At 35.4% G+C, this 13361-nt stretch overlaps 1 protein-coding gene across 1 annotated transcript in view; it reads left to right on the forward strand.

Annotated features, from left to right (window-relative positions):
- The window catches only part of DPYD (dihydropyrimidine dehydrogenase), an 842461-nt gene that overhangs the window by 399481 nt on the left and 429619 nt on the right, over nucleotides 1-13361 (forward strand). Inside the window, exon 12 of the mRNA XM_080800117.1 lies at nucleotides 8070-8254. Coding sequence (XP_080656243.1) covers nucleotides 8070-8254 — 185 coding nt within the window. The remainder of the gene's footprint in view (nucleotides 1-8069; nucleotides 8255-13361) is intronic.

Below are 13361 nucleotides of genomic sequence, written 5' to 3' on the forward strand. Positions count from 1 at the left end.
CTAATTATCAAGAAGTATTAAGCACCCAAATGTGCATAGAATTATGATGATTATGGTCCAAATCAGATTAAAGGATGATCTATTCCTTCCAGGAGTTTGTAGTCTTAAGTAGATGGTATCATTGAATATAAATAAGCAAATCAAAGTACAGCATTTGGGAATCCAACAGAGAATTTGAAAACAATCCCCATATATTTCCTTCAAGGACACTGACCTCCTTGTGGAGATCTCTCCAGATAAAATGAAATCAAATCTTCAAGGAGTTTAGGGTTTTAAATAGATGAAATTATTGCAGAGAAATAAGCAAATCAAGGTGAAGTGCTTGGACAATTTTAATTCTTAATTGATTAGTTGGTCAGTTTAGGAAATGAGAATAGGACTCCCTGTAGAATACAAGTAAAACAAAAGAAGTTGCTACAGGCTATTATCGACATCCTTTTTTTTTTTTTTTTTTTAAATTTAACTTGGGGACCCTAAGCTTAGTCTAAGCATGGAGGGGAGGAATATTAAATCAGTACTTTCCCACTGCCTGAATTCTACAAGCGTATATAAACTGAATATTATTTAACCGTAGCAGTAGGGAAATTGAATAGTTAAATCAATCAAAAGAAATAACCAAGTGCCTATTGTTCCCTAGTCAGTGTGTTCGTCACTAAAGAAGTTTTTTTTTTTTAGAAACTTTTTTTTTAAAGGAAAATATTTGGATTTCCTCTCTACAGTGAGCTATCTGTAATTGTGGAAATATGATCTATAAGGAAAATAATCAAGACAGGACAATGTGAGTGCTGAATAAATGGAATGGACAACTATTACATTTTTCATCGAGTTCCTCTCTTGCCAGTTTGTGCTAGATGCTGGGGAAGGAGCAGATATGAACCCTAAACTCAAGGAATGGTGGAGGCAAAGCAACTAGAATGAAGTCACATAGTGACTAAGTTAACAGAAAGTGGTTGTGGTTAATTTAACAAAATAGGAAAAGAAAAGCTTCCTTTGGAAGAGTTGACCTAAAGGCTACTATCTGTAAAGCTGGTCAAGATTAGAATTCTTTGCTGTCCCTCCACACCCCCTCTGCTTCATTTTAATTACTCTGATGGTCCCCAGTTTTGAAACTTTAGAAGACTATTTTTTGGCCCATTCCTGGCTACTTCTTGTCCCTACACCAAAGGTCAATTGTAAGGAGGTTTTTGGAGTCAGAAATAACTGGATTCGAGTAAGAGCTGTGCCACCTCTTGGCTATATTTAAGATGATAATAACTACCTTAAAGAATTGTTTTGTGGTCTAAATGAGACTATTATATGGGAATATACAGCATCATACCTGCCTCATACAAGGGATCAATAAATATTCATTGTTTTTCTTAATGTTCTTCATTAGGTGAAGAGATATAAATGAGATGTAAGAGGTAACTAGGAGAGTTTCCTTTGCATGAATTGTCAGAACATGGTAACTGACTGGAGGTTGAAATCAATGGGGAGAGAAGTGTCAAAGATTATGCCAAGATTTTTAAGATTTATTTCTATGTCCTTGAGAAAGGAGAATAGGAAGAAGGTGAAGAGTGATCGTGGAGATAGGCGGAAAATCAGAAACTGTGGTGTCATTGAAGCCAAGCGAAGGGACATTTAAGAGGAGGAAGTGGTCATCTGTTCAATGCTGCTGAGAAATGGAGAAAGGCAGTACCACACTTAGGGTGAGACAAGTGAGGTGCCTACCTGCACTTGAACCTGAGGTCCTGAGCCTGGGGACCTTCTTAAGTTTTATTCTTCAGGTGCCTTTCTCACCTCATCCTGGCCTGGTCCTGAAACAAGGTAGTCACTGAGGAGAGTCACTGGATGTGGCAACTAGAGCTAATTAATCATCTTAGTGAAAAGAGTTTTAGTGAAGTTTTGGGAGGCAAAATGGAATGGTTTAAAAATAATGTATGTACATGCTTATGAGAAATAATTCAGAGGGAGTGGCAAATAATAGAATATGTAATCTAGAGAGCAAAATGCCTACTAAGTAAGAGGAGAGGATCCTAGGGCTCATGTGGAGGAACTGACCTTTGATAAGAGAGAGAGTTCTGTAATCATTATAAATAAGAAGGAAGAAAAGGCACCTGGGTGGCTCAGTCAGTTAATCATCAACCTCTTGATTTCCATTCACATCATGATCATAGGGTTGTGAGATCCAGCCTCACATTAAGCCCCATGTGGGACTCTGTATCTGTGTTGGGCATGGAGCCTGCTTAAGATTCTCCCACTCCCTCTCCTTCTGCCCCTCTCCCCTACACCTGGCTCTCTCTAAAAAAAAAAAAAAAAAAAAAAAAGGGAGAGATAGAGTGGACACAATTCCAGTAGGTTTATAGTTTGGACAATGGGCTCCCATATAATGGGTTCAATGTTCTTTATGAAATATAAGGGAAGGCCTTCTGACAGTGAGGGCAAGGAAAAGGAGCTTGGTTGATCAAAAGTTTGAGGAGAAGAGAAAAGGTATAAATGGCTCTCACAATGAGTAAAAGATATGTGTGAAAGAGCAAGCTTACTAGTATCAATCATGAAATGGTGAAAGCCCAGTGGAGAAGCTTGTAAGCTGGGTTTTGGATATAGTAATTGGAAGGGACAGTGCAGTGTCCACACTGGAATCTCGAATAGGCAGCTAAAAGAGCCAGAATAAAAGAGCTTGAGGTTGTGACTGAAGTCATTGTCGTAGAGATGATATTAAAAACACATGACTCAATCAGAGAAGAAGAATGAGATGAGGAGGAGCCCGAGCCCAAGACGGACGGTTTAAAGATAAGGAGAGCCTGAATAGAGTAGCATTGTGCAAATCAAAGAAAGAGATCAAAATGAATGTGATATAAGTATCAGATGCTACAGGAGGGCAGAAGGGAGGAGGACTGAGGTCACAGAATTTAGGGACCATTGAAGATCATATTTCCATTAGAGGGACAGCCTGGAAGGAATAATTGGGTGGTAAAGAAGGTAGGCAGTCAGGGGAAATGACTCTAAAATTAGGTAAAGGGGGAGGTTAGAATGAGAAAAGAGAACCATGCCAAAACTAAAGTTTTTCAAAATAGATGAGAGGAGAGCGGAAATATGGGAAATACAATATTCTAAAGAGAGTCAGATATGTTTGAGGTCCCGGGGGAGTCAGAAGGTGCAGAATCAACGTTAACATTTGAGTGGTTTACAGAAGGACAATGATGAATCTTCACTGTGGGTTCCATTGTGTCTGTGAATGGACTGCATACTGATTCAAATACTTAGGCAGAAGGGAGATGTGAAGAAAAGCTCATGCACGCAGACTTGATATTGTGAGTAGAAGGCATTCCCTGGGCCTCTCCCTTCCTTACCCCAGGTTATTTTATTGAAGCAGAACTCTGATATCCTGGCCCTGTAATTAGAATTCATTTGCTCTTGGTGAGATTTTGCTTTCAGCTCTGAATTACTGAGATTATCTCCTCAGCTCGCCTTTTTGTTTCATGTGCTTTGGTCCTATTGGCTAATAGGTTATGCAAAATTAAACAACAAGCATATAGATGAATTCATCCATGTTTTCAAGATATCATTTTATTATAAATGCTGAAATTTTTTAGCCCCCTCCCATTGTTTTACAGCATTTCATGCACTCCAAAGAATACTAATAATCCTTCTTCATTATGATTTCTGTTGTATTGTTTTATTGTTTATGCAGAATTAATTTATATTTATGTACTAAAATATAACATTCTTGACATCTTTTTATAAATACTGAGAAATATACTTGTCATATGCTCGTGGGTTTCTCTTCTATGTATATGACAGCACAGCTACATCAGTTTAATTGACCTTGGCAATCTGCATCTGCTAGTGATGTGTCCCTGAGGGACGGTTTCTGCAATTTTAAGCTGTGGCTTATTGAAGAACTTGTGTGTCACAATACAATTAAGTCTATATAAAAAAATCATTTCATGCATAACATTAAATTGACTAAAAGTTCTTATTTCAAAACCATTTCTTGTTTTAAAGCCACCTCAGAGTGTCTTTGTTTTTTAAATAAGCTCATTCGAACATAGTAGTAATTAAAGCAGAAAATTAACATAAATCTTGAATGTTTGGTATGAATTAAGGATGTTTTCGTTCTTTTTAAAGACTGCATAAAATTCCAGGCACCATATCACTTAACACATTTCTCTCCCATTTGCAGAATAATACAGGCTGTGAATAAGCATGTTTTAGGGTTCTTTTTCAAGTTCTTTTTCTGTTCAACTGTGGAGCCACTGGGGCATATGCTGCAGTCTCCATCAAGATGCAACCTCATGGAAATCTGTGGGAAAAGTGCGCATATCATAACAGAAAATCCCTCTCCCCTCACTCCCGTTATTTTATAAACAAGGAAGAAAAAATACAATCCTTCTATTAATATTCATTTAACACTTCATAGGAAATGGCAAGCAGTTATTTGGTTTGCAAATGTAAATATACATTTTTCATCCACTTATGCTTTCACTCCTTCCAAGCTAGATAAAGGCAGAACAGAAGATGTGCTTCTGAGATTTATTTTGATTGTATTTCAAGTTAAATGTATCAGCAGAGATGTAAGGGAGCTGTGAGGAGTTCATAGAAGTATAGTTACAATGATGAGGAGGATGAAAGTCTTCCTCATAAGAAGCAGCTAAATAAATGAACTTCTTTCTGACAAATTATGCATAAAATACATATGGATTTTTTTTCACCGAATCCTCAATTTGAGTTCTAAATTGAATACTTTGAAGCTTACAAAATATGGTTAGATAATAGGAATTACTATATCTCAAGAGTCATTGAAATCATGAAAGGTGTTATTTGGATTCATAATCTGAGCCAAAATTTCAATAAATTAATGGATTATCTCCCCTTCCTTTATCTCTATTTTATTATAAATTTTGGAATTTATGTATATACAAATATATAGATGGATGCATATAGATCATATACTTAAATATAGAGCCTGCTGTGCCAACAGGGAAATTATCCTAGTCATTTGATGTTCAAGTTGTAATGAACAGTCATTCTTGCATTAGCTCCTTAATGCCACTGATAGAAAGCATTTTTTTTTTACCTACTGTAGCATTTCTTTTATAGTCATATAAATTGTCTATATTCTATTTTGCCAAAAATCCCTTGTAGATATTGACAAGTCAACATAAGGATATTAAAGTGGAAACAAATTATCTCTATTTTGAATGATGTAAGCTTTGCTGTAATATATTAATAACATCATAACCCACTGCTTGACCTCATTGTTTTTTCTACTTATTTTTAAAATGAAACTATGGACATGCTAAACTTGAAGGCTTCTAAAAAGATTAGGGAGAAAATTGAGTAGAGAGTTTTTAAAAGGGGACTGAGATAATTTTCAATACAAAAGAAAAATCCTCTTCTTTTTTGGAACACAGTGTCAGAGAGTTGTTTGATTATTAGTGAGGTTAGCTGGATATTACAAATGGTAATTAAAACAGTTAATATTCACATCCAAGACTTCAAGGTATAAATGAATCAAATATTGAGGAAAGAGCATATTTTCAAAAGTAAACATAAGTACGTATGAATGTTTGGGACATAGACTCATACAATGCATACATCATGGAAAGACCCATGAATGGAATAGTGCTTTTGAATTCACAAATAAATGCTTCTAGGATGGCTTACGGTGTTGGTGCTAAATATTTTAAGAAAAGCAAGATTTACTTAATACACTTACAATAACATCTCCTGACTACGTATTGACCAAGTTAGTGATGGAGCTCTAATATTAAAGTAATCACACTATTTACATTTTTAAGTCACAAGGAATTATAACGCATATTACTTAAAGAACTTCCCTTTCATTCGGCAGGCATTTAGTCAGCACCTGGTGTGTATAATGCACTGTACTCAAGGGTTAATTCAAGTTTTGTGAGGACTGAAGCTTATTAATAATTTCAGGTCCCCTTTATTAAAAAAAAAAAGAAAAAAATTACAAATTCAAATTTAGGCACTGGGCCTTAAAAGAGGACCATGCAAGTGAGAGACCCTGAAGCTTAAGCTTCAAAAACTTCACAGTATATATGTCTTTGACTGTAATAGCTGCTATGGGAAATCAAAGATAACTAAGGCATAATCCCTACCTTGCTCAAGCTTAGAGTGAAATCTGTGTTAACCTTCAAGGATACTCCTGTTTAAAAAAAAAAAAAAAAAAAGTGAGGAACATATATAAAAGGGCTTTGATCTCCTGGTGAAATAATTTTGGATTCCTTCTCATTTAAAAATCTTTATTTCAGTTCTCTATATAGAATAAAGGCATATCAAAGTCTTGGACAAATAAGGTTATTTCTTACAGGAGAATTATTTTTTACTCACTCTATCTCACATTATATAAACCATTCAATGGTGGTGTGTTCCAGTTACCATTATTATTGTAATAGGTTGAATTGATAAACCATGCTCACTATTGACTTTTTTGCAACTCAAGTAACTGTCAACAGATGGTAGTGATGATCTGTTATGCGATGGGGAACAAATGATAAAGGTATCTTTTCATGTGACCTTTAAAGACATTAGAAAGATCTTCTCAAAATGCCGTTCTGCATTGAAAATAATTACATGAATATTTAATTTTACTCTCGATGAAAGGTGAAATCACATCAGAGTTATAAACACTATCAGATTTTTAAAATAAAAACCTGAGCACAATAACATTACCCCATCTGTTCATTCATTCATTCATTCATTCATTTATCCATTCACTCATGCATTGACTTGAGTGTCTCCTATGCTCCAACTATTGTAGTAGGCTTTGTGGTACAGTGGCCAGCAGCATGGACACATTGCTATTCTCATGGAACCTACAGTCTTGTGGGGAGCAGATAATCAACAGTAATTCCGTAATAGTTTTCTAAAATTCTAATGTCCTTCAGGTAGAAAACTACATTATGTCTTGCTTTTCTATTATTGTTTAGAAGAAATGGTTTTAGGTATCAGAATTTTTTTTTTTTTTTTTTTACATTTGGTGGTTTTATTTTAAACTTGACTCATTAATGTATTTAGGAACTGACTTTTGTGTTCCAAAAATTTACAATCTATTTAAGTTGTTATATTCTCTTTTGAATGAAAGTAAAGAATAGCACCGTAAGTCTGTCCCAAGATGCTGTACTTAAAATTCATGACATGAATACCTGGAGAGAGCATTTAATCTGGAACACTGGCTCAGTTTGCTCCATTATAGATGGTGCTACTATCTTTATGCCCTTCTTCTCTTGATGAACCCTTTTTGTAACTTACATCTTTGATCTCTTCCAATTATTAGGATTATGTGGCTACTCAAGGATATTCCTTTAGATATTTTTCTTAAAGGAACTCAAAATCTTTCTTGTTCCATAACACATTTAGATTCATTATAACACAGCAAATAACTTAATTTTTTTACAAAGCAATATGCACAAAGAACCAATGGTAGTGTGTGCATTTGTTGATTTTTATAAAATAGAATTTGATAGCTAATGTAACTGTATTCTGGGTCCACTGAATTGCTTAACATTAGGTGCAAATAATTTGGTTAAAATGTAGAAGATTTTGTCTTGTTTTATTTATAAAATTTCTTATTGTGAAGGGAAAAGACTGGCCATTGACCCAAATTCACAGTATAACTTTTACCTGTTACACACAGGAACAAGTTTTGGATCGTGTGAGTAATATCATATAAAAATAATGGTGTGGACAAAGAAATTTTTAGAAAATTCATTTTATGTTCATTTAAAGGGATTTAAATGGATTTTATACACATTAAAATATTTGAAAAGATGTGCTTCCCTTCTTCCTGGATCTGTACTTTCTAGACATAAATACCAGATCTGACATATTGCCCAAATCTGTAATCTTTAAAATCTACTTTGAATTGATTAAGTCAGTATGCTTTAAATGTATTGTTAACTCAGGTATTTCATTAACTTTCCATTTTTATGGTTCATTAATAACAGTTGTTTGAATCCCTAGAACAATAATTAAGTCATAATTTTTCTTAATTTTCAAATTATTGTTACACAATGCACAGATTAGTCATTGCCTCTTGTCTTTCACTTTTTTTCTTCCAGTAAAAGAAGCATTGAGCCCTCTAAAATTTAACAGATGGAATCTCCCAGAAGTAGATCCAGAAACTATGCAAACCAGTGAACCATGGGTGTTTGCAGGTGGTGATATTGTTGGTGTGGCTAATACTACAGTGGAATCAGTGAATGATGGAAAGCAAGCTTCCTGGTACATTCACAAATATATACAGGTGGGCATTTGTCATCACTTTTAGCTAATTTTTTCCAATGGATATATACTTCTTCATTTATTTTTGCTATGCATTAATATGAGCATTTATATATGGTAGTATATGACATATACCTATACATATATTTACTTGGACAAAATTTTTTTAACGTGGACTGGATAGCACAACTGCTTAACAGATTGAAGATTCAGTGTGCATTTCTATAGGGAAATCCCATGAAGTTATTAGTTCTGCTGTGTTCAAAATATTTATCAATGACTTAAAGACATAGATAATACATTTATCAAATCTGAATGGTATACAATGTGATAGCAGATAAGATCTATATTCCTAATGATCTTACACAGTCCAGAAAACTATGTTGTCTGTCCATTTGAATGAGATGGATTCCTATCCATTTCCCCAATTATATGCACCTCATTGAAAAGAAAATAAATATTTTATAAATTTTGATTGTTATTTTTTCACTCTTTAATCTTATGAAACAAATGCAGAATGTAAAAATGATAAAATATAAAGTTGAACATACTCTTACAGTAACTGGGTGGTTATGAGGAAGAAAAAAGCCATAATTACTACATCTCAGTTGTCTACTTTCTGACAAAATGCTTTGTTTTCTTCTTGCTCTGTAATTGGATTAAATGTAGATATAGTGATCTCCTTTATACAAAATGTTTCTGGAAAGATTTACTCTTATAAATACAATTCTTCTTTCTTTCCTATTTGGGAAAGACTCTCTATTCATAACATGCTGTCTGCCTCTCTTTCAGTTTCTTTTGTTTGTTTCCCACACACTGACAAAATTCACTTTGTCTTTAATGTCTCCTTGAATATTTGTCTTCCTCTTTGCCATGACCATTTAGTCTTTACGGTTGTCCTCCTATCTTTTTTCTGTAACCTATGCAGGACTTCTTACTACTTCTTACTACCTTACTACCTACTACAGCCTGGACTTGGTACTGATTGTATCATATTTTTTATGTTCAATTCCCTGACCTAATCCCACCTCAGCCCAGCATCTCTGAGGAGTGAGGCTTGGGATGTTGTGGTATGGGTTGTAGTTGGTTTCTAAGGTCTCTAAAAATGGGTGTAACCAGCTTACAGGTCATGCATAGAGATAAAAATGTGATTTTAGGAAAGAACATTTTGTGGAGATGGCAAATCTAAAATTAAGAATGCTGTCCAAATCAGCCCTAAGTCCAAAGGGATGAGACTTAAGGAAAAAAGGGAAAAGGAATGCAGTTTTAACAGGCAGAAACCTGGGAACCCAAGGGAGCAAAAGTTGGTAGTAGCTCCTGCTCCAGTCTTTGTCACACCTATATTTTGGAGAGTCTCCATAGCCTCGGAGATACACAGAGGAGAGGTTCAGCTGCCCAGATGGACTCCTGATTTGGCTCCTCTTGCTCATTCTGTTGCAAAAATTATCACCCTGTATTTCCTTTTTTTTTTTTTTTTAAGATTTTATTTATTTATTTGACAGAAAGAGATCACAAGTAGGCAGAGAGGCAGGCAGAGGCGGGGGGTGGGGAGCAGGGCCCCCCACCCTCCCCGAGCAGAGAGCCCGATATGGGGCTTGATCCCAGGACCCTGGGATCATGACCTGAGCCGAAGGCAGAGGCTTTAACCCACTGAGACACCCAGGTGCCCCTCACCCTGTATTTCTATCTCCTCATTTTACTCTTCTTGTGGCAGCACTCTCAATGGTCCCAGCTGTCCCTCTGTATAACTCCCTCATCTGTATTTCTATCTCTTTTCTTCCATGATCCAGCTGTCTGCTGATAATCTTCACTCGTGTGTCTCATTATATTTCAGATTTACTGGACATCACTTGGTTACCTACATTTGTACTTCATTGCTATTAAACTAAACATACTCTCCCAAACCTGTTTCACCTCCAATATTTAACGTTTCTGATACCCAGCTTCAAAGCCTCTAAATCAGTGTTCATTATACTTCTAGATTACTGACTTCTAGATTACTCAAGACTAATACAGTTTTCAAATTCCATTTTGAAACCAAAATAGGCCTCACAGCTTTTTCTTTTACTCCATAATGGCATTAAAGCAAGTACTCGAACACATGAAATTATAACAAATACTCTATTATATATACAAGAAATAATAAGAAAGTTTATGAGAAAAGTAGAAAACAATGCAATCTCAGAATAAGCTACTTCTTAAAATATAGTTGAAAAATTTACACTAGTGTGTTTATGCACACATATTTTTCTCATTATAAGATAATACTGTTGTATACATCTTATGAACCATTTCTTTAAATTTTATTCTCCTCTTCTCTCTCTCTCTCTCATGTATATATCTGGTCAGTTCTACCCCTGTAAAGACTCTTTCATATACTTACTTTAATTTGCTTGCTTTTTTGTGCTGAATACAATTTTTGGTTGACCAGACATCTCACTTACCATTCTGTTAACTTCTTGAAGAAATGAGACTAGAATCAGGAGATAGGAGAAAAGGCCCTTATGCGAGGCCAGATGATACCTAGTGAATGCATGAATTCAGTCTGCAAGAGTAAAAATGGTGGGAAGGCAGAGATACTGAACAGATCTGAAAGGTAAAATTGAATGAGGGACAGTGGAAAATGGCATGTGTTAATGTTTTTTCTAAAGATTTAAATCCATTTATAGCTTTTAGATTAAAGTACTTAGAGAATATTTACTGTATTTGTGAAGATTGTGATTTTGTCGTACTTCACAGATATCATTCGAGAGGATTCCTAAGGGTGTTTTTCTTTTGACTTTACTTTTATCTTTTACGTCCCTGAATCTAATAAATGTGTACTGAAAAAAAAAAAAAAAAAACAAGAAACCATTTTATTTAGCTTCCACTTACTCATAAAAGGAAAGAAACAGACTTTTAGGTATGATGAAAAAGAAAAGTGTGCATGCTTTAAAATATATATTGCTAGGAATGATAGTGCTTGAAATAGAAAATAAAAAAAATTCCTGACCAGTAAGAGTTTTGGTTTTGGCTGAAGGCTTTGGACTTGTCAAAGTATTGAATTGCATTTTAAAGATGGAGTAGAAATGGAAAGCAGGTAAAATCTCTGTCAAATAAAATCAACACTTCCACCTTCCTGCCTGTTGGTTGCAAAGTGCTAAGCAGTGATGAGACTAAAAAGGAACATATAGACAAAGTGAAATTTTTCTCTCTCCACACTGTCATAAACTTAGTTCTGGCCTCTGTCGCCTCTTAAAATTGCCTCCACTTCTTCCGTTTGTCAAATCCAAGGAACCTATACTGCAGCCAGAGTCATCCTTCAGGAGTACAAGTCTGATCCTCATTTTTTCATGTAAAACCTTTCAGAGGCTCCTCTTTGCACTCAAGATAAAGCCTGATCTCCTTGGCTTGTGATGCTAACTTGCACTTCCCCTCGCACACCAAGGCGTCTGAATCTGGGCCTTTTCCTTACTCCCCTCATTTCATCTGTTTCTATCCTACTTGTCCTTCAGGTCTTCCTTCCTCCTCCCCTTCCAAGAACATGTTCCTCCTGTGTGCTCTGTAGCACCCTGTTTCCCTGACAGAAGTCTGCTTACTGATCTGTCTCTGCAAAGCCAGTTGCCATGCTTGGTTATTGTTATGCCCTCAAAATAAAGAGTGCATTCATCTATATTTATTAAATAGGAAAAATACGTAGAATGAGATAACTCATTGTAAAGGAATTTAAAGAGGAGTTAAGAAAACGAATGAGTTTGTTATATAAGTTCATTAACACTGTAAATAAATAACGTTTCCTTCAAATGCAACATCCATTAAGAAAAATTTCATAATGCCTGAAGTGTATTCATGAGTGAAGGTTTATCACTGCTTGTCTTGTGTTTTACATTAGCTTTGGGGGAAATGGAACACTAGATAGTGTACTTTAAAAATGATTTAATACACACATTATAGTATTAATTCATGCATGCAATCACTGCAATTGGATATTTTGAATTTATTTGTAATACGCTTTTTCAGACTCATGTGATAATTTAAAGATACCCCTGTTGGGATTTCAGTAATTCCCATAGTTGTCTGAAGAGAGCTTCGCTTAGATTTCATTAGTTAATTTAATCAGTTACCATTTATTGAGTACCAGCTGTTGGGCCCAAGATACTTGACTTTGGGAGAGTACCGAAGTGAATAAATGAGGAGAGGTAAAACACAGCAGTTAGAAATTTGGCCTCTGAATTAAACAGACCTGATTTCAAACCCAGTCCCAAGACTTTCAAACTATGTGACTTGAGGGCTTACTTTGGCACTTCACGACATGGTCTTTTCAGGGGTAAATAAACTATTTATTAATAAATGAACAATAATAATTAGAGATGTTAAAATGGTATTAGAGAACAATTACAAAATAGGACATTTTGAAGGGAAAGCATAGTGTCGGATTTTAACAGACAGAGATTCAAAGAGGCTATTGCTGGTAATTATGAAAGCATTTTATTTAGTCATTTGTTATTTCATTCATATACATCCGCCTGGCTATCCATGTAGTCATTCATGCATGGATTCATTCATTCATTCAATAAACAATTTTTAAAAAAATAGTACTTTCATCTTTAGATAGTACTAATCTGTATGTTTACAAATGTGAATTAAAACATAAAACTTGCCATTAATAATCTCACAGTCTGGTAGAAAAGACAGTGGTATAAACATACATCTAATACAATATAATAAACTCGGTGATAAAAAATGTGAAGGCACAGGGTAGCATGAAAGAGATAATGATTGATTCTATCTGGATGTGGGTGTCATTCAGGATGTGGAGTCAGCAAAGGCTTCACAAAATCCAGACACAAAGAGGGAGGATAAGAAAAACAGTGATTTGAATTGGTGGAACTTAAAGGGGACTGCTGCTAAGACTGTAGAGCTTGCCTACTGCCCAGGGGACCCAAATAAGGGTACTAGCTGGCTGCAATCCTGACCAAGCTCCGCTCCCTGAACAGTGGTCTCTTTTGTTGTGCCGCTTCAATTCAGAGGAGGGAGTACCTTCTTGAATTGTCACAAAGGTGCTTTCTGCTTGCGCTGTAAGACTTACACCTGTGCAGTGGCTTCTTTCAATTCCACCAAAAGGCATTCTGAGTTTGTGCAGGCCCTGA

Source organism: Martes martes, assembly GCF_963455335.1.
Source record: "Martes martes genome assembly, chromosome: 4".
Classification (NCBI taxonomy): Eukaryota; Metazoa; Chordata; class Mammalia; order Carnivora; family Mustelidae; genus Martes; species Martes martes.